A 22,362-nucleotide genomic window follows, 5' to 3' on the forward strand; every position below is an offset into this window, starting at 1 on the left:
GTGGAATATTATTTGTTGGAGAAGCGTTGCAGCAGGTTAACACAGTTAGGCGTTGTTTTTTTCATTTTAAACCCTGGTGCATATTGTTCCTCTTGTGATGCAAGACTTTTGGTATGCAATGATTTAAAGTTAAGTCCCGTCTCATCCGTGTTACAAACTTGCTGTGGCGAGTAGGAAGAAATAATTTAACTCCTCAAGGTATTCAATAGTTGTTTCATTTTTTGCTGACAGTTTCTCCCCAGTTATTGTAAATTGCCTGATTCCATGTCCGATTAAAGAAACCGCATCTAGCCATAAATGATGCGTCACCATCCTTGAGCTTATTCAATTGAAGCGCTTTTTCTTGAATCAGAGGGCCAGTGATAGGGATTCTTTTTTGTCTTTCTTGAGTAAACCATAAAAAAAGTGCTTTGTCCAATTTCCGTATGAAGACAATGTCGTTTTGCTACGTTTTTCAATAATTTTTTCACTTGTGGTAGTACAAATTTGCTCAATTTTACCTCTGTTCTTTTTCCAATCGAAAATGGTTGCTTTGCCGACACCGAATTCTTTCGATAACATATTGGCATTTTCACATTTGGCACATCCAGGTTTTCTTTTAATGTAGACAAGTTATGTTTATGCTTGTTACCAACTGCAGGGACAAGCACAGAAAGTAAAAAAACCACACTACACATCGCTCACAAGGGCTCACAAAACACAGGGTAAGTGCGAAGTAGCAGGTGACACAGCAGTAGCATGTGTCGCACTGACTGTCTGACTCATCACAGATGGGAACGGAAAGGGAAAGGAATGCGTAAGCCTATGCGGGTAGGAGGATGGGGGCTTTGTTTACTCTGGTTGAAGGTCACTGCCCTTCCGCTAATACACATTCACGAACCTCCTTCATTTCGACCTAATGTTGTCACGTAATGTAGACTGTTGGATTTGTTAAACTCGGAATATTTGAAATTGCAGTTTAGGCTATGTGAGTAATTAAATATATTATATGATACTAAATATGTACGCTAAATAATAAAGGTGTATTTTTCATCTGACCTTTCATACATATTTGACATATCTGACACTAAAAAACGCCTCAAGAATACAATATATGGCATATGAGAAAATTCTGCCTAATCCCAATTTCGCTAATCCGAACAGGGTTCCGTCCAAATTAGTTTGGATTATCATGATTCTACCGTATATAAAATTGAGTGGTAACACTGTGTTTAGTAATGTTATTCCTTTTACTGATAAATATTTGATTAAAAAATTTGAAAATAAATCTTTTCGTATTTCTTTAAAACTGTGATTTTTTGTAATTGATGTACAATCATGACAATAATTATAGTATCATAAGATATTGTTGATACTTTCTGTTAAGGACTTAGGGATCGTCCATTAATCACGTGAAGCTCGAAAAGGGGAGGGGGAAGGGGGGGTGTTCGGGAATAATCACGAAATATCACAAGGGTGGAGGGGGGTGTAGAGATATATCACGTGTATTTATTATTCGCGCGATTTCTACTAAACCGAAAAGCGATGCGTGACCTTGACTTGCCGTAGCCGTAGCTCGGCTTGCCAGTCGCCAGTAAGACTGTGATTTTGGCACCGAATATACATTCTGTGCTTAATTTTCCAGAATTAAATTAGATTATACCTATATTTAAAGATAATATTCTAAAATATTTAAAAATATTTTGTACCAAAAAAATACACGTGATTTATTGGGGGGGGGGGGGGGGGGAGTTAGTCTTAAACCTCACCACAAATCACTAGGGGGGAGGGGGTGTTAAAAATTTGCTTAAAAAACATCACGTGGTTAATAGACGACTCCTTACTAGGATCAAAATTGTTAATTTTGGACAACAAAATATTTTTAACACTTTTTCTAACCGAAAAAAAAAATCAGGAGCAGGCAATTTTCAGGAGTGATTTCTCAGAAAATGTATTACTTTAATCTACAGGACAAAGTTCACTCTCATTATTGGATAAATGTTCAGTCCACTAGCCACCTGTATGTTGCATTCTTCAAAGAAGGCATTTAACTGTAGCAGTGTAATGTTATATGTATTAATAATTGTTTAGTTCTCAATACCGTTGCTTTGTACACTTTTCAAACAACACATAGCACTTTAGAAGTTTGAATTAATACACTAAAAAAAGTACTTTTAAAATGTGTGCTGTTACAAAACTGAAATTATTTGAAATGCAGAATGGAATTATTTTACTCGTAATGGCTTAAGTGGATCTGTTATTTTGGAAGGTAAAAGGAAAGTCTACAGTGATCATGTTACAATCATATATTGACAATAAAATACTTGTCTGATTTATGCTAGCAAGATATTTCAGGTAATCATTATAAATATCATACAAATAAAAGAAAAGGATGGTATTCAGTATTTCACAATGTAAAAGAAATTTTAGTAGCTAGAATGATCCAATGGGTGCTTGTTAATTATACAAAAAAACTGTAAAATATTCACCCTAACAGGGAATGTGTACAGAATGAAAGGAAGGAATGCTGTGAGGTCAACGATTCTGTTTTCAGGAAAACAATAATTTGAGCAATTCTAGGGGCCATTTTATTAAGTATTTAACTCTTGGGTTGTATTTTTTAGTAATCAAATGAAATATGTAATTTCTGATAGATAAAAGCAGTAGTGACAAAGTTAACTTTTGTTTTGATAAGGCGCATCCTACATTATTAAGTTAAGAATTATTATGAGGATATTAAATTTTTTGTATGCTTTCCTTAAATATTTGACTTATAATATGAAGAAAAAAACATTAATAACCTTATTTTTTAATACTGCATCATGCAAAACTAGAGTTGCCAATTTTTTTTATTGGTACTAATAACAATACAAAATAAAACAGTAAATTTTTTATTCAATTTTTGTTTTGATATGAGTTTTTTAAAGTCTTAAAATTGAAAAGTTATCTGTTTTTTTATCACTTTGTCTTTGCCTAGTGTTAGATACGACCGTAGCAATTTTATTGATTTGTGATTTCTACTGGTAGTATCTGTAAGATCAATAACTTCTCTGTAATCTTTATTTAGTAATTGACTTTATTTTAATTGTTAGGTTATAATTTTAAAATAGTGATATAATTTTAGTTGAAATCATTAAGATAATTTTTGTTTATTTTCAGGTTGGACTGAAAATGAAACACCGAAAACGAAAAGAAGTAAAACGTCGAACGGGAGTAACTAGCAGACCCCAATGGGTTCGACGCACAACAATGGACCGTGGCATTGTAACCATACTGCCCCAAAAGGTACAAAATTATTAATACTGTTTTTTGCATGGAGTTTAGTCATTAGGAATCCGTGAGGTGAATCTTTTTCTCTGTAATTCTTTGAGGGCGTACCGGTGTTGTGATGGGAATATCGGTCGAGATTAACGGGCGCCACCACGTGAGTGGGCACGTGGACCCGGCTGGAAAACTCTTAACTCAGGGCGTTACGTGGCCCGTGTGCGGCGAAATATTAGCCCTCCTGACTTTTTACGTATCACCTGTCCCTAACTAGGCCCGCTCTCAGCGTCGGGCACGCTCCTAATTATCGCAGTGGGCTCTTAGGGCGTCCCACACGCCGCCGACCAGGTTAAGGACCCACGTGGCCCCCCGAACACAAAACACGTACTCAGTTAATTGGTTTTTATTTTACTCACGGTACACGTCCTTACACGATCCTCCGTTGATACAGCTTTAAACGCCCGAGGCACGAATTAGATTAGGTGAGGAGGCGAACCACGCACGTGGCCGCCTCAAGCCGTTACTTAATACACCAATGAGATAAAAACTCAGAAGAGTGAATAATTATTACTTAAGCAGTCTCTCCGACCGAGAGAGGCCCCAAGGATGAAAAAAGAAAGCGATTTGAATAAATTAATTTGCAGAATTACTAATCGGTGAACCAACGGTGATGTCCTCAGGGTGTCTGCAGAGACGTCCGCTCTCGGCCGGCTGTAGAAGGAGACTGGGATGAGCTCATGGCTTGCGGGTGGCAACATGGCGCCCTTCGCGCCGAACACAATTACCATTACAACTTTGCTGTAGCGTGCCCCGGGTTACTATTAGAAAATACATAAATCATTTTACAATAATTATTAAATTACTTCCATGTCCAGACCGTCTGTAATAAATACTTATAAACATTAAACAGGGTTCAAATGAGTTGCATGCTAGTTCCTCCGTCGCCCGCTAGGGAGCGTCCTTGTTCGTGCTTGGACTTATTAAATAACAAAAGATCATGAAGTTATTAATTAATAGACACTCACATGCATAGCCATCGTTACACTGTTTTGGGGCGGAAAGAAAAAGGATTACAATATTAATTAATATATATTAGGGGTGCGGCGCACTGTAGCTAAGCGCCCTCTTGCTGTAGTTCGTGGCGCGCAGTTTGAATCTCACACGGCTACGTACGTCATGACACAAATGCCGGGTAGGAAAGGTGGTGGGAAAGGGAACGGAGGATGATCAGGCTCGTGGGGCGAAACCCCGGCTGACGTCAATTGCCCCCCTCTCGAATAGCCTGTCATGCCGACGTTTCCTTTCGTGCCCGGTGGGCGTGGTCGCTCCTGGTGTGCGCGCTGTCTTCCAACGTCCATATCGCACAGCAGCTGGGTTCTCGCGCGGGCACGCGGGTTCGCAGTTGGTATCGTGGTGCCGGGATTGGTGTCTCCGACGCGGGATCTACCTCCTCCCCCTGCGCCGTCTCGTCCTCCGGCGGCTCCTCCACTGTCACACTAAACGTAGCGTCCGCCAGAGAGAAGTGTAGCGGCCACAGCGGCTCGTCTGGTGATGCCGGTCTAATCTCCGCTCCTTCTGGCTCCCATACGAGTGGTTAGGGCTCTGGTTGGTCTGATGTTCCGGCCGTGTCGCTGAGGAATCCCCTGAAGGGTGAGGCCCCGTCTCCCGAATCCTCAAACAGTCGTCTCGGTCGGGTAGTCGTCGTTGCCGCGGGTGTCCCCCGCTCCGCCTCTACCTCCGGGAAGCCCCTAAACCCGTCCCCATCCGTGTCCGTTGGTGTGGACGTGGCCGGTTGTTCTGCTTCTCCGTCGTCCGCCACGTTTTCCGTCTCCTCCCCTTCTTGCCCCGCTATCCTGATGTCGTCCCGGTGGTATTTTGCGGCCCGGCCGGAGGGTAGTTTTATCACCACCGCCGTGGGTCCCGCTTTAATCACCGTCACCGGGCCGAGCCACTTCGGCGCTAATCCGGCGCAGAAGTTGCGACGGCCGGAGGATAGTGGGTGAAGTCGGGCGTATACCAGCTGGCCGGGGCTCAAGTCAGGTGGTGGACGAGTCGTCCCGGGTGTTTGCTGTGCCTGGTAAGCCGCCTGATTGCGTCGCGCGGCGTCATGCGTCTCGGCCAACCGCCTCAGGCGCCTCTCGGGGCTCTCTACATCCGCCTTGATCTGTTGTTGGCGCACGTGGTATTTCCCGGGGAGTTTGAGGTTCCGCCCCTGGACCATTGTGGCCGGTGTCTCGCCGGTTGCAGCATTCACCCGTCGTCGGATGCAATACAGTATGTCGGGGATAAGGGGAACCCACTGGTCGTGGTCGTCCGAGAGTTTCAACCGCAGCTGCACTTTTACCTCCTGATTCTGTCGCTCCGTGGGGTTTGCGCGTGGGTGATATATGGGTGTGGTGTGCAGGATGACCCGCCACTTCCTCCCCAGCTGCGCCCACCGGCGCCCGGCAAACTGAGTGGCGTTGTCTGTCAGCAGGACACGTGGGTAGCCCCACCTAGGGAAAAACTCCGTCTCCAGACTGCGCGCAATGGTGCCGGCCCGGGCGTTAGTGAGGGGGTACGCCTCTACCCAGCGCGTATAACAATCGGTCACGACCAGCAAAAATCGTTTCCCTCGCGGCGATCGTGGGTACGGCCCCATGAGGTCAAGGGCGACCGTGTGAAAGGGCTCGGTGGGTCGCCTAGGTATCTGCTGAGCTGTCCCGTCTGTGCGGCGTGCCTTGTGCTGCTGACAGTGCCTGCACCTCCGTACACAATCTCGTACAAACTGGTTCACCCTTGGCCAGTAGAATCGCTCCCGTACGTCATGACGCGTCTGGTCTGCGCCGGGATGTCCTGCTAGTCGGTTCATGTGGAACATGTCGAAAACCTCCCGCCTCGTGGTTGATGGTGCAAATGTTGGCCATGGGTTGTCTGTCCCCTTCGGTCGTGCCTGGAGTAGCCCGTCCACTACCCGGTACCCCTCACATTCCACCTTCCCGCAGTGACGTATGAGTCCTTGTGTGGAAGGGTCCGTCAGCTGGACCGCCCGCACGTACGCGTCCAGGTCGTCAAGCTCCGCGCCTGGGGGTAGTGTCTGTGTGGTGCTCGGGGCGATCGTGCAAAGTGCGGCGTTCGGTGTCGAGGTGTGAGATGTCCTGGGTGTGCGCCCACTGGACGGCGGCAGCAGTTCCTCCCACTCGGCATCGTCGCGTGCTGTTATCGTGACGTCAGGGTTGCGTGACAGCTCGTCCGCTAGCTCGTTATGTTTCCCCGGCACGTGTTCGACCTTGAAATCTAGGGCCCACCGAGTCAGTTTTGAGCGCCGCCCCTGCATGGTGGCCAGCCACTTCAGACATTGGCTGTCCGTCCTCAACACGAAAGACTGCCCCTCCAAGTGTGGACGGTAGCGCCTCAGGGCCCAAACCACGCCGAGACACTCCCTCTCATTAACGCTGTACCGCTGCTCGACGTCGCCGAACTTGGCGCTCGCGTATTCGATTACCCGGGGTCTGCCGTCATCGCCGAGTTGTAGGAGGATGGCCCCTATTCCCTTCTCGCTCGCGTCCGTTTGTACGATCAGTGGCTTGGTCGGGTCCAGTCGCGCGAGTAAATGACACCGCCGAAATCTGCGCTTTAACTCGTCGAAGGCGTCCTGGGCCTCCGCAGTCCACCGGAAAGGTCGCTTGGGTGACAGCTGTTCAGTCATCGGCGCGGCTATTACTGAGAATTCCGGAATGAAGGCCCGCAGCCAGTTGGCTAATCCCAGGAATCTCTGCAGCTGTTTACGCGTGCGTGGGGGCAATTTGTTGACAATGATGTTAAGTTGGTGGAACAACCAGTACAGGCGAGTAAGCGGTGGATCCACAGTACAGATTAAATCAAAACTTTGCAGAAATATTAATGTTATATAATGGCACAGGAAGCAGCTGTGAGGAAAAGTGTGAGGCAATGGCTGAGGTGGTGACCTTGCTGGAATGAGTGGCATCAGCCTCTAGTTACAGCCGAATTTTAAAAAGACTCCAGATTTGTATGTACGTCTTACCTATATCTATGTCCATGGTGATTCCATATTAAGTGGGCCTTATCTTTAAGTGTGCACGGTTACAAACCAAGAGAGGTAGCGATCCCTGATCCAGTTTATGTGACATGATTTTTTTTAGAAAATTTTTACTTTAGTGCCATTTGCAATGTAATGCCAGAGACATACAAACGTTGTGCTCAAATTGGAGTTTTTGATTTTTACCTGGCACTATTTGTACAAGAAATATTTGTGCAAAAGTATTGGAACAACTACTGCAGGTGATGACTTTGTGAGGGATTTCTGGAAGGAAATGTCTGCCTCAGTTTTGGCAGTAAGCCCCCAGGCGACAAGTTTACCCCTGCATCGTAGAGTTTTAGAAATTCATTATACTTTTCCAAGTTTATGCGTGTAGAAGTATTTTGCATTGTTTTGAAATGTATTAAAGAAAATGGTAAGTCCACACTTTTTGTTTAATTGATATTCATTATTATTTATAATACACATTATTTTTATTATTGTTTATAGCGGAATTAAATGGTCATTCACACAAACACCACTGGCGTAATTTATTTTCTTTAATAAATTAAAACCATATTAGCTATACCATATTTAATGTTCGTTTTTAATTTTCGACATTTGTCTGATATCTTGTGGCCCTAGAATTAACTGTTCTCACAATGATATTTTTAATATCCTGTAGTTTCATATTTAAAATGTTTTTATTTTATTATAGTAATAATATTTTTGTGCAAAGGCTATCTCAATTTTAAGCAAAAATTTTTATGATAGTGTAAGTTCATGTCTAACTCACAATCCTACAATTCCTTGTATTTTGAGAAGATTTATTATTTGGATAGCTAGATTCAATTTAAAAGAAAAATTTATTGGTTATTTTTAATACTATCCAGAACATCTGTTTTTATAACACCTTATGTTAGGCTTGTGTTAATTCTTAATTTTGATATGTTTTGTATCAATTTCTCATGCAAACAGTGCGGTTCAGGGAAATATCGCAATTTCTTCTCTACCACATTTTATTCTTGGTTTTAAATTCTGGGGGTTAATAGACTTTGTTTAATGTAGTGTGTGGGTATTGTTGTTACTTACTTGAGGTGTGGTTGAGTAAGGGATGAACCAACAATTTCACTTTTAATGTGTTGTGAAATGCAGATCTCAGAACTAGTTGTTATGTCTTCAGGCAACCTGGGATGGTATGTAGTAAATACAGTTATATATTACAACAAATCACTAGATGCAATAGTGTTTTCTATATTTCTTCTAAGGAAACATTAATGTTACAGAGGTAAATTCACATTAGTTAAAATGTTATGCTATTACAAAACTAAATTTTTCTTAAATGCTGAATATAATTTTTTTACTCGTAATGGCTTAAGTAGATCTGTTATTTTGTGAGGTAAAAGGCAAGTCAATAGTGATCATGTTACAATTATATATTGGCCATAAAATACTTGTCTGATTCTTGCTAATATGATGTTTCAGGAGATCATTTTAAATATCATACAAATCAGAGAAAATAATTGAATTCAGTATTTCTCAATGTTAAAGAAAATTTAGGAACCAGAAGGATCCAATTTGTACTATTTTTATTATACAAATAAATTGTAAAACTTTCACGCCACCAGGGAATGTGTACAGACTGAATAGTAGGAATACTGTGAGGTCAACAATTCTGTTTCATATGAACAATGATTTGAGAAATTCTTGAGGCCTTTTATTAAGTATTTAACTCATGGGTTGTATTATTTAGTAAGCAAATGAAATAATGTAATTTATATTAGATAAAAGCAGTAGTACAAATGTTAACTTTGGTTTACGATAAGGTGCATTCTTACATTATTATGTTTTAGAATTATTATGAGGATTATTAATTTTTGTATGCTAAGTTTAATCATTTGACTGATAATATATGAAAAGAAAAAAAATATAAACCTTAATTACCCACAAAATAATACTGCATCATTGCAACACTGGGGTTACCAATTTTTTTTTATTGGTACTAATAACAATACAAAAATAAAACAGGAAACTTTTTTTACAATTTTTGTTTAGATATGAATTTTTTAATGTCATAAAATTCAAAAATTATTGTTTTTATCACTTTGTCTTTGCCCAGTGTTAGATAAAACCATAGCAATGTTCATGATTTGTGATTTGTACTGGTACTATCTATTATGTCAATAACTTCTCTGTAATCTTTATATATTAATTGTCTTTAATTTCATTGTTAGGTTCATTTTCAAATATAGTGATATATTTTTACTAGTTGAAATTATTTTTATAATCTTTTGTTTATTTGCAGGTTGGACTGAAAATGAAACACCGTAAACGAACAGAAGTAAAACATCGAACGGGAGTCCCTAGCAGACCACAATGGGATGGACGCACAGCAGTGGACCATGGCATTGTAACCACACAGCCCCAAAAGGTACAAAATTATTAATACTGTTTTTTGCATGGAGTTTAGTCATTAGGAATCCATGAGGTGCATATTTTTCTCTGTAATTCTTAATAAATAAGTTATTTGAATTGGTCAGGGAAAGTTTGGAATAGAATGCTATGATTTTGTAAGAATTCAATGGCTTTAAATATATTTAAGTAGCCGCCGTGTGTTCAAAGCGGACGGTCGTGTGTGTGCGATCGCGCTCCGTGTATATCTGTTGTTTTGTGACAAAATCAGTATTAATAATTCGCTACTTAATCAGTCTGACTTCTTGGGGTTCCCCTCAACCCTAAATGATGCGTGTACTTTTAATCACGATCTAACTCATCCGAGTATGTTTCGATCACCCACGAAAAAAACTCCTACTAATGCGACGGGATCATGTGATAAACCTATGTACGAGCTACGTATCGAACCATTAAAGTCAGATCAAATAAATATGGAAGCTCTATATAATCTAGTGAATTCTCTAAGTGTCAAAGTTGATGAACTAAAAAGTGAGAACCTCTTGTTAAAAACGCTACTCCTTGATTCCAGAGAAGAAACTGTCAAAATTAGGCAAGAAATGATACAAATAAAGGAACATTTATCATCAGGTAAAGACCATAATGCAACTTATAGTCAAGTAATTAAGAATTCTTCCACTCACAAGACAGCGGAACGTGTAATTTCTCAACGGGACACGGTAAACCGCAGCCAGCCGCGTGACCTACTTACCAGTCAGCAGGAATCCCGATGCGTCATGAGACACGATGACAAAGAACGTGTCGACAGTACACCATTCACGTTAGTGGAACATAGGCGCAAGTCCAACACAAGAGATACCAGTGACATTAAACGTTCAACGGAAATGAAGAAAACTCCTATGAAAATTGGGATTCGTAACATTTCCACACTTAAAATGATACCCAAACCAGCACCCAAAAGAATGAAAGCTCTTTTTGTGACTCGTTTCGACCCAAGTGTACAAGAACAAGAAATTGTAGAATACATCTCAAGTGAACTGAACTTAGATCATATTAAAGTAACGAAGATGAAAACTAAATTCAATTCATATGCCTCCTTCCATGTTCAGGTTTTAGAAGAGGACTTCAGTCGAATTAATAACATTGTGTTTTGGCCCAGCGGCTGCCTAATAAGCCCCTTCTATGGTAAATTACACCCAGAACAAATCTTGAGCAACTCATCCACTACCGAGGAACTAAACACCTCTACCTGCAACATCGCAACTAATTCTACTGCTATTTCTAAGCCTACATCTGCTCCTACTTCTGCCTTAGCGCCTGGAGGGGCTTCTCACTAGTTCAGTGTGAAACTTAAAAATGAGGAGTTTATTTTATTTTATCAGAATGTAAGAGGCTTGAGAACCAAAGCAATTGAATTTTTTGAAAACATCTCGCGTAGTGATAATGATTTAGTATGTCTAACTGAAACTTGGTTCACCGATAATAGTCTGAATTCTCATTATTTCAACAATAATTACCTTATTTACAGATCTGATAGGGACCCTGTATTAACTTTGAAGAGTAGAGGTGGTGGTGTCCTGACTGCTGTTAATAAACATAAATTCAAAAATGTAACATCTACGCATGAATATGACTATCCAGGAATAGAAGCTGTCTGGATAAATATAAGAACACATGATAAACCTTTAATCATTGGGAATATCTATATTCCCCCTCAAACAACTCCTTCAGCTTACACTTCATACTTTGAGGCCCTTGAAGATAAGTTTGTGAATTCTGATGTCTCTTTATTAATAATTGGTGATTTTAATGTTCCAGGCATTGTCTGGCCTCAATTACATACCCAAAATATAGTTCATTCAAATATTAAGTCGAAAGCCAGATCATTAATCAACTTTGTATCAGCAAGAGGTTTAATTCAGCTTAATCAAACTCAACCTTCGGCCCAACTCTTGGACCTATGTCTCACTAATATTGAATCATGTCTGGTTAGCAAAGCTCTGGAACCACTAGTTAAAGAAGATAGCTTTCATCCTGCATTAGAGATAAACTTCCAATTTGATATGTCAATAAACGATAATACACCGTCTTCATATAAAAACTATAAGATTGGTGACTATCTCGGCCTTTTTATTGCTCTTAGGGACCATGACTGGTCAATTTTATACAATTCTAAAAATATAAATACCATGGTTGACTACTTAACGTGTACAATGAATGATCTTATAGATTTATTTGTACCTACTACTATTAAAAAGGCTAAAAAATATCCCCTATGGTATTCCAACCAACTAATAAAATCTCTTAAGAAGAAATCGCACTATCATAAATTATATAAACGAAATCTGAATCCTTTTTACTATTTATTATTCTCAGATTACCGTAAGGAAACTAAATCACTTATGTGTAGGGATAAAACAAACTGGCTTTGTAATATTAACAATAAAATTAAGCAAAACCCTAAAAAATTTTGGAATTATGTTAAAATAATGAGAAAGGGTTATAGTCAGCATCCCTCAATTAAAATTAATAACTCAATTACGGATAATAATTATTTAATTGCAAATTCCTTTGCTGAATATTTTTCAAGTGTCTATGTTACTACAAATAACACAAATAACCAAAACATATCTCCTTGTTGTTCATACAATATTCCAATGTCTAATATCTCGATTAGTTTAGTCCTATGGAGTATAAAAACCTTAAAATCTACATTGTCCACAGGACCTGATAACATACCAAATTTTATCATCAAAGGTTGCTCCTTAATCCTTGCTCCTCTCTTACAGCATATATATAATTTCAGTATTCTAAATAGCATCTACCCTGATAAATGGAAAATTGCCAAGGTTATTCCTGTACACAAAAAGGGCAAAACTTCTATTGTTTCAAATTATAGGCCTACATCCCTGTTAAATGGATTTGCCAAAATTTTTGACAAAATAATATTTAAACACTTAGCGTTTAACGTAAATAATAGATTGTCTGATTCACAGCATGGGTTCAGAACAGGTAAAACAACCATGACAAACTTAGTCTCCTTTCTTAATCCTATTTATTCAGAAGTCATCACACGTGGTCAAGTAGATGTTTGTTACTTTGATTTAGCTAAAGCTTTCGACACTGTTAATCATCAAATACTACTAAGTAAATGTTCCAAAATTGGGCTAAGTGATAAATATTTATCATGGTTAACAAGCTATTTAAATAACAGAAACTTTTATGTTTCAGTACAGAATATAAGTTCAGATCTCCACCCAACTCCTTCTGGCGTCCCGCAAGGTGGCACACTATCTCCTTTACTTTTCAATATCTACATTGATGATATAATATCTGGATTAAAGAACTCAGTTGGCACTCTTTTTGCCGATGACTTAAAGATATATAGAAAAATCTCTTCATATCATGACAGCTATCTTCTACAATGTGATATTACAGAAATTGCAAATTGGTGCACAAATAATTTGGTCAATCTAAACATGGAAAAAACTGCTATCATTACCTTCTCTAGAAAAACCTACCCATTGCAATATGAATACAAACTTGATAACTCACCTATTAAAAAATCTCAACATGTCAAAGACCTAGGAATTTTACTGGATCAAAAACTATTTTTTCATCTTCACATTGAAAACATTATCTCGGTATCTAACAAAATACTTGGTCTAATTAAATTTATCACCTTTAACACCTCCAATATTGACTCTATTCTCTCCCTCTATACAGCTCTAATAAGATCAAAACTTGAATATGGTTCTATTATATGGAACAGCATCAATAACACTGATATTGAAAAGCTTGACAGGATTCAATCTAAAGTATCTGACTATATTAACAAAAAATTAAATACCATCAATAACATAGATTTAAATTCCCTCCTTGGTTCATTATCAACTAGAAGAAAGATCTTAGATGCCATTTTTGTCTTCCATTGTTATTATGGTAATCTTATATGTCCTCATATATTTGATGTTACTGGCATTAAAATTCCTTCTTTTAATAGCCGTAACCCACCTTTTTTGTGCACACTTTTAAATACAAATGATATTATATATAGACTTGTTAACAATTTTAATATGTATGTTAATCACTTACAACCTACCAGAGAGAAAAAACTTGTTAAAAAAATTATTATTTCGGCATCCAAAGATTAATTATCTTTATGCTCTAATGTTATTACCTAAATTATTTAATACCAGATGTATTAATCTAAGGATACCAACTGTATTTTTCCACATAATATTATATGTTCTGTATTTATACATTTATTACTCTCAAGAAACATTTTTGTTATTTTAAGTACTTTTCAGAAGTTAAGCACTCATATGGATATTTGTATGTTATGTTGTCTTGTCTTTGTTTGTCCTACTTTTTGTTGTTCTTATAATTTATTGTTCTGTTCTGTTACTGTATTTGTTTTTTTTACATGTCTTACATGTTGTGCCCACCGTTGGAGCCTTGTGCTGTTGGTGTGGCATGTAACAAATAAATAAATAAATAAATAAATAAATAAATAAATAAATATGTGTGTTTGTTTGATTCGGAAATTCAGGGACCAAAAGTAATATCATTAAAAGAAAAATAAACAAGAGTGGTTTCAAAAGGATTTCTAAGAAAGATAAGAAGTCTGGCATAATTTTATCTGAGGATAGTGGTGCATCTATTTAAGTATAATTTCATTATGTCTGTTTTCGTGAATTTATTTTGTAATTTCAATTATGTATAAATAAACTTTATTACTGAAACTTTTTAATATTGTAGCGGTGTGAAAAAAAAAATGAAAAAGATGATAAAATGGTGATGAAATGTGGGTGTGTGAAAATGATAATGAAATGTGATGAAATGAAATGATTGAAATGGAGTGATACGAGATGAGATGACTGCGTCTTACTCTAACTCACAAAACGACAATAAATACACTATTAAAGCCTCCACCACCCTGAGATTGCGTGAAAACATCACCAGGCATCAGGGAAGCCTGCACAATAAAAACCAAGGGACGTAAACTAGAGCTGTACCGGGGATCTTTCAGATCTGTGGATTACAAGGAAAACCTCTAAATAAATGACACTTCAAATATCTGACTAAGAACCTTTATAACAAATAACTTGATAAACTTAGACGATAGCCTGGGAAAGGAAATTAAGATTAAAATAAGAATGAAGAACTGCAAGCTGAGGACTACATTTATGTTTATTCGAAATAAAGGCTTTCAATGAATCTTTTAAAATCTTTCACAGTCTTTCGCACAAATGTCCGACAAATGTTCTCACGTATGATGGACTGATTAACTGAGGCCTACTAGCCCCTTAACTTTGATTTATAAAGCGATTACTGGCAAATGAATTTACAATTAAAGTTACAATCTGAAATGCAATTTTAAGTCAGGCCTCTAGCCATTACTCCTAAAAATGAACCAGTATACTTAAACGTAAAATTAACGGTAGAATAACTAGAGTCACGGCGGTCACAACTTCCAACTTACAGATAAAAAGTCTACAACTACATGATAAAAATGAAGATTACTTAACTGGACAATCTACATCTTAAGTAATAAATCAGAAGGGATCTTTTGTTTTAAATTTTACTATTTTATGGTTTTAATATATATGGCTAGTGTGTTAAGGTAGGCAATATGAAAATGCAGTATAGACTTCAAAATTTACGTTTGTGGAGAAATGATACTAGTAATTTGTTGTTTGGCGTTTACAGCATGCGGAGTGACATGAACTGGTGATTGGGGTGGGAATCAGGTTACAGACAACAACCAGTACAGGGGAGAGAGCAGCGGCTGCACAGTAGCGATTAAATCAAAACTTTGCAGAAATATTAACGTTATAAAGTGGCACAGAACACAGCTGTGAGGAATCGCGTGTGGCATGGGGCCGAGGTGGCAACCTTGCTGGGATGGGTAGCATCAGCCTCTAGTCATAGCCTAGCTCTAAAAAGTCTCCCGATTCGTGTCTAGGGCGTACCTGTGTCTATACCCATTGTTGGCCCGTAGCGATTGGGCATTATCGTTAAAGAGTGCCCATTTAACAAACCAAGAGGGGCAGCGATCCCTGATCTGGTCATAGTGACATGAATTTCCTTAGAAAATTTTACGTGTCTGCCATTTGCAAGGAAATGCTTTAGACATGCTAACTTGTGCACAATTTGGCGTTTGTGCATTTTTCTGGCACTATTTGCACAAGGAATTTTGTGCAATTTTTTTGTCTGTGTTTATATTGAAATTAGGTGGTAATTCAGACATGCACCGCAGACCGAAGTTATTTTCTTTAATAAATTTAAACAATATTAGCTATACCATTTTTAATTTCCGTTATTTATTTTGAGATGACTTGATATCTAGTGGCCCTACAATTAACTCTACTCACAATGATATTTTAAATATCCTGTAGTTTCATATTTTAAATGTTGTTTTTTTTTATAGTAATATTTTTTGTGTGCAAGGGGTATTTCATTTTGAACATAATTATTTTAGATAGTGTTAGTTCATTTCTATCTCACAAACCTGCATGTGCGGTGTATTTGAAGAGGATCTGATATTTTGATAGCTTTATTTAATGTAAAAGGAAACTTTAATGGAGATTTTTAATACTACCCTGAACACCTGTTTTTATATCATCTTATGGTTGGCTGATGTTTAGTTTTAAAACGGTTTGTTTTGTGTGGATTTCGCATGCAAACAGAGCGGGTCTGGGAAATCTCGCAATTTCTTTCCACCACATTTTTTTCTTGGCATTTAATTTTATGGTAAATTGACTTTTTTTATTATAGTGTGTGGGTATTGTTGTTACTTACTAGATGGCGGGTAGTGGAAACATTGATTAAGGGGCTAAAAAATTTTTCACCTTTTATGTGTTGTAAAATGCAGAATTCAGAACTTGTTATGGCTTCAGGCAACCTGGTGTAGTATGAAGTAAATCTATGTATATATTACTCCAATTCACTAGCCGATATAGAGTGATTTATATGTCTTCTAAAGCAAACACCTATGTTAAAGGGGTAAATTCATATTAGTTTTTATGAATGCTGCCTATCATTTTGTTTGTATGTTGTTTATAAAACTAAAGTATATGATTGATATATCTTTAGAAATTGTTTTAATGCAGTGTCACAGTAAAATTAACTCAGTCTATGATGTACCTAAATTAAAGTATATTTGCCAAATATTGACCACAAAGATTGAATACAGGTCCAGGGCTATGTTTATTCAAAGGCTTCTTCCACTGTCATTGTGTAGTGGTATCTTTAAAAGATCAGTTTATTTTTTTCATACTAAAATTGGTAGATTTTAATATACTGTTATTCCTAATTTCAACTTGGTTGCAGTAATTATTTTTAAAAGCACTCTATAAACTAATATCCAACTGAAATTTTTCTTTTTATAATGAGTTTTTCCATTTAATTTTTTAATAGGAAATGAGTAAAAATTTTTTATGAGATAAATTTGATGTTATTATAAAGTTACTGTAAATAGTGAGATAAAAAATTTCCTTAAAGGGTTATTCCATTTAAATTAAATTAATGATTACTCTTGAAATTTTACTCCATGAATTTTGGTTTTTTCTTATTGAATGTGTTATTTAAAATTTCAAGTGTGTGGTTTTGTTTTGTTAAATTATTTTAAGTGAGAAATTTTTGCAAATATTTATCTACATATATTCACTATAATTACTTTAATATTTTAACCATTTTACATAAGACAACATAATAGGTATCATTTCAAACCTCTTAAAAAAAGCTACACTGGAATTATTGTGTTAAACTTTGGGATAAAAACAATTTTCAAACAATTGTAAAAATGTAAAAAAAAAAAAAAAGTCTGAAAAATTAAAAATAATCTATAAGGGTTGGATAAGTAATTAAGCAACTTGTAATTTGTGCTTCGAGTGGGATAAAGTTTTAATGAAAATTAGAAAAAAAATATCCTGTTAGTAAGTTCAATATATCTGGCCGGACTTTCAGACTACTATTTCAAGGTTGTATTCTGTGATGATGTCATGTCATCATCAGTATGCATTAAAATTCCTTAACAAAACTGGCAACACTCCTGGTTCATAGTTTCATACTTGTTTGAACATACTAATGTCTATATGTAATATTGTACCAGTTCTTATGTACACAGTAGTGTTACACTTTGTTCAGTTCATTTGAGTCTGGTGTAGTAACATCTGTTGTGTGCTCACTGAGTATCAAAAATTTGTTTGGACATTTAGGCTATGACATGATTTTTTATTATTGTTTTGTGTGCTAAAGTAACTCTGACCAAAATTAATTTTATAGTCCTTTATTAAAAATATAAACTAATCAACTCTTGCTGTCACAGGGTGGACATGAAATGTTAAAAAACTGGGAAAATGTGTTGAATTTGATAGGGCTATGGAAAACGGGGAATATGTCTGGAATTTTACTTTTTTCCTGGGTTAATGTTGCATGTTGAGGGTGCACAATTTTTATGTAAAAAAAAATTGCAACATCTGAAAATAATAAGACAGTGAAGCTATACAGTTTTGTGTGGGCAATAACTAGAGTATTTCCAGACATATCATGTCTCCTCTTCTCATAGATGCAATACGTCTCTCCTTGGAAAAATGGAGAAGGGGGATATTACCATATAAACAATACGTACTGTACTCTAAATAATAACACGCTATTTCTTTCCATTTATACTGACTAAGAACATATTCTATTGCACAATGTTTTGTTATTGCTAAGCACAAAGTAGCTGAGATTAAGAAGCAATGTTCTTTATGATTTCTGGGTCTCTATTTTCAGTACTGGAAAAAACCCTTAATGATTATATCTGAAATTGTCTTATTGGTCTATTACATACTCTCAGGATGCTTCGGGTTTGGGCATTTTACTTTGTATCAATACAATTATAAAACTAATAAATATTAATTATTAATTATTACTGCATAAACTAAAAATGTAAATTAAATTAAATTTTTATATAAAGTATATTCCTGCTAATCCCTACCCCACTTATCCGAAAATCCGCCTTATCGGAACAGCGCTTGGACAAAAAAAAATTAATTTTTATAACATTAAAGAACTAGGAAAAGTAAAGAAAAATAAGTTTTTTCATGTAATGTGGTACATTTATTAATATGTATGTATATGAGAAATATATAATTTTTCTATTTCACCGTCTAACTGAAATGAGAGAAAATTGGATTTCGTACATAGTACTTAAATACATTGTACGTATTGAACATATTTAAATTTACTACATACTATATGTAGAATTCATGTTCTGTACAGGATTGACACAAAAAAAATGTAGAAAAGTAAACCATTAGCTTAGAGGCAAAGTCAGTATTCTTCCCTTGACGCAATGCACTAAATCGTCTTGAAGATGCAATTTTTCGCCAACGCCGCATAAACATAACATCTGTTGGGATTGCATCGGCATGTTGCTCGACGTAGCGCAAAGCCAGATCAAGGGCACTGGCTGCGGCAGTGTGAGAAACAACATCAGTTCCCTTCCTCCTCACTGTCGTCTGCATCGACATCAGTTGACGTTCCCTGCACAACTGTTACGAGATCTTCATCTGTGTATTCCTCGTGGCCACAGTTGTCAATGGCCATCCACTTTTCAATGCACTCTTCTGCATTTTGGCAACCAGGTACAATTTTTTTCACTAGTTGAAGAAGTTCAAACTTTTCTTTTGCCGGGGGGAGACCGTTTGGACAATCTCTAAATAGGGTCAGAGATTTTTCTATGTTTTGTGTAAAGATTTCTTTTGTGTTTTGTCCCAAGCTTGTGCTACCCAGTAAAAGACATCTTTGATGGTGATTGTCTTTATGCAAGATTGTCAGTTCTTCATTCTCTTCAAGCAGGCTACGAAGAAGCATTTTTCTCTAATTATGTTTCAAAACCGTCAAAACTCCTTGGTCCATTGGTTGATGCAAAATTGAAGTGACATTTGGTGGGAGAAAAATAGCTTTGATATCACCGCAAATAAGTTGCATTTCTTCAGGATGTGATGGAGCATTGTGTATGAGTAACAAAGCACTTGGAGGCAATCCATTTTCTTTATTAAAAGCTTTACTTTTGGCACAAATAGTTTTTCATACCAGTCTTGGAACAAGACAGAATCTTTCCAAGCTTTCTTTTTGTTTCTGTAAAATACAGGGAGTGTGTTCATGTTCATGTTTTGAAAACAGCGTGGTTTTGCTGATTTCCCGATAACCATCAGTGGAATCTTATTTGTTGGAGAAGCGTTGCAGCAGGTTAACACGGTTAGGCGTTGTTTTTTTCATTTTAAACCCTGGTGCATATTGTTCCTCTTGTGATGCAAGACTTTTGGGATGCAATGATTTAAAGTTAAGTCCCGTCCATCTGCTTTATAAACTTGCTGTGGCGAGTAGGAAGAAATGATTAAACTCCTAAAGGCTGCTTCGTTGTTTGCTGACAGTAGCTCCCGAGTTATTGTAATCTGCCTGATTCCATGTCCGGTCTAAGAAACCGCAACTAGCCGTAAATGATGCGTCACCTTTCTTGAGCTTGTTCAATTGAAGTGCTTTTTCTTGAATCAGAGGGCCAGTGATAGGGATTCCTTTTTGTCTTTCTTGGGTAAACCATAAAAAAAGTGCTTCGTCCAATTTCCGTATGAAGACAATGTCGTTTTCCTACATTTTTCAATAATTTTTTCACTTGTGGTAGTACAAAACTGCTCAATTTTACCTCTGTTCTTTTTCCAATCGAAAATGGTTGCTTTGCCGACACCGAATTCTTTCGATAACAGATTGGTATTTTCACCTTTGGCACATCCAGTTTTTCTTTTAATGTAGACAAGTTATGTTTATGCTTGTTACCAACTGCAGGGACAAGCACAGAAAGTAAAAAACCACACTACACATCACTCACAAGGGCTCACAAAACACAGGGCAAGTGTGCAGTAGCAGGTGACACAGCAGTAGCATGTGTCGCTCTGACTGTCGAACTCATCATAGTTTGGGAACGGAAAGGGAAAGGAATGCGTAAGCCTATGCGAGAAGGAGGATGGGGGCTTTGTTTACTCTGGTTGAAGGTCACTGTCCTTCCGCTAATACACACTGATGTATCGCCTTCATTTCGACCTTATGTTGTCATGTAATGTAGGCTGTTGGATTTGTTAAACTCGGATTATTTGATATTGGAGTTTAGGCTATGTGAGTAATTAAAAATATTATATGAAACTAAATATTAACACTAAATAATAAAGGTGTATTTTTCATCTGACCTTTCATACATATTTGACATATCAGACACTAAATACGCCTCAAAAAGATAATATATGGCATTATATGACAAAATTCTTCCTAATCCTAATTTTCGTAAATCCGAACAGGGTACCGTCCAAATAAGTTTGGATTAGCATGATTCTAACGTATATCAATTGAGTGGTAACACTGTGTTAACTGCTGTAATTCCTTTTACTGAAAAATTTTTGATAAAAAAATTTGAAAATAAATTAAATTCATATTTCTTTAAAACAGTGATTTGTAGTGTTTGATATACAATTATGACAATGATTATAGTATTAAGAGATATTGCTGATGCTTTCTGTCAAGGCCTTAGAAGGATCAAAATTTGTTTAATTTTGGACAACAAAAATTATTTTTACTCTTTCTAAAAAAAAAACTAAAAAGAAAAAAAAAAATGAAATCAGGAGCAGACAATTTTCAGGAGTGATTTCTCAGAAAATTATTACTTTATTCTACAGTACAAAGTTCACTCTCATTATTGGACATATATTTACTCCATCAGCCTCCTGTATGTTGCATTCTTCAAAGAAGGCATTTAACTGAAGCAGTGTAATGTATGTATTTTAAATTGTTTAGTTATCAATACCGTTGCTTTGTACACTTTTCTAACAATACATAGCACTTTATAAGTTTAAATTAAAACACTAAAAAAAGTACTTTTAAAGTGTGTGCTATTACTAAACTGATATTTTCTGAAATGCAGTGAAGAATTATATTACACGTAAAGGCAAAAGTACACCTGTTATTTTGGGTGGTAAAAGGAAATTCTACAGTGATCATGTTACAATTATATATTGATTATAAATTACTTGTCTGATTTATGCTAACAAGATATTTCAGGTGATCATTATAAATATCATACAAATCAGAGAAAAGGATGGTATTCAGTATTTCACAATGTAAGAGAAAATTTATGAACCAATGGGTGATAGTTTTATTATACAAAAAAAAATTTTTAACTTTCACCCCAACAGGGAATGTGTACAAACTGAATAGAAGGAATGCTGTGAGGTCTTAATTCTGTTTCAGAAAAACAATGATTTTATCAAGTCTAGAGGCCTTTTATTAAGTATTTAACACATTGCTTGTTTATTTAGTAATCAAATGAAATAATGTAATTTATATTAGATAAAAGCAGTAGTGCAAAAGTAAACTTTGGTTTTTTTTGAGGTTATTATTATGTTAAGAATTATTATGATGATATTAAACTTTTTGTATGCTATCTTTAAATATTTGACTGATAATATATAGAGAAAAAAAACTTTAAAAATGTTAATTTTTCCACAAAATAATACTGCATCTTTGCAACACAAGGGTTGCAAATTTTTTTTATTGGTAATAATAGCAATACAAAATAAAACAGTAATTTTTTTAATCAATTTGTTTTTATATTAATATTTTAATGTTATAAAATTAAAAATGATTTTTTT

At 36.6% G+C, this 22,362-nt stretch overlaps 1 protein-coding gene across 9 annotated transcripts in view; it reads left to right on the plus strand.

Moving 5' to 3' along the window:
• Positions 1-22,362, plus strand: part of LOC134529175 (uncharacterized) — a 646,085-nt gene that overhangs the window by 395,722 nt on the left and 228,001 nt on the right. For all 9 annotated transcript variants that reach the window (XM_063363010.1, XM_063363001.1, XM_063363007.1 and 6 more), the window contains 2 exons: positions 3,139-3,264; positions 9,567-9,692. In XM_063363010.1, coding sequence (XP_063219080.1) covers positions 3,139-3,264; positions 9,567-9,692 — 252 coding nt within the window. The remainder of the gene's footprint in view (positions 1-3,138; positions 3,265-9,566; positions 9,693-22,362) is intronic.

Source organism: Bacillus rossius, chromosome 2 (genome assembly GCF_032445375.1).
Source record: "Bacillus rossius redtenbacheri isolate Brsri chromosome 2, Brsri_v3, whole genome shotgun sequence".
Lineage (NCBI taxonomy): Eukaryota > Metazoa > Arthropoda > Insecta > Phasmatodea > Bacillidae > Bacillus > Bacillus rossius.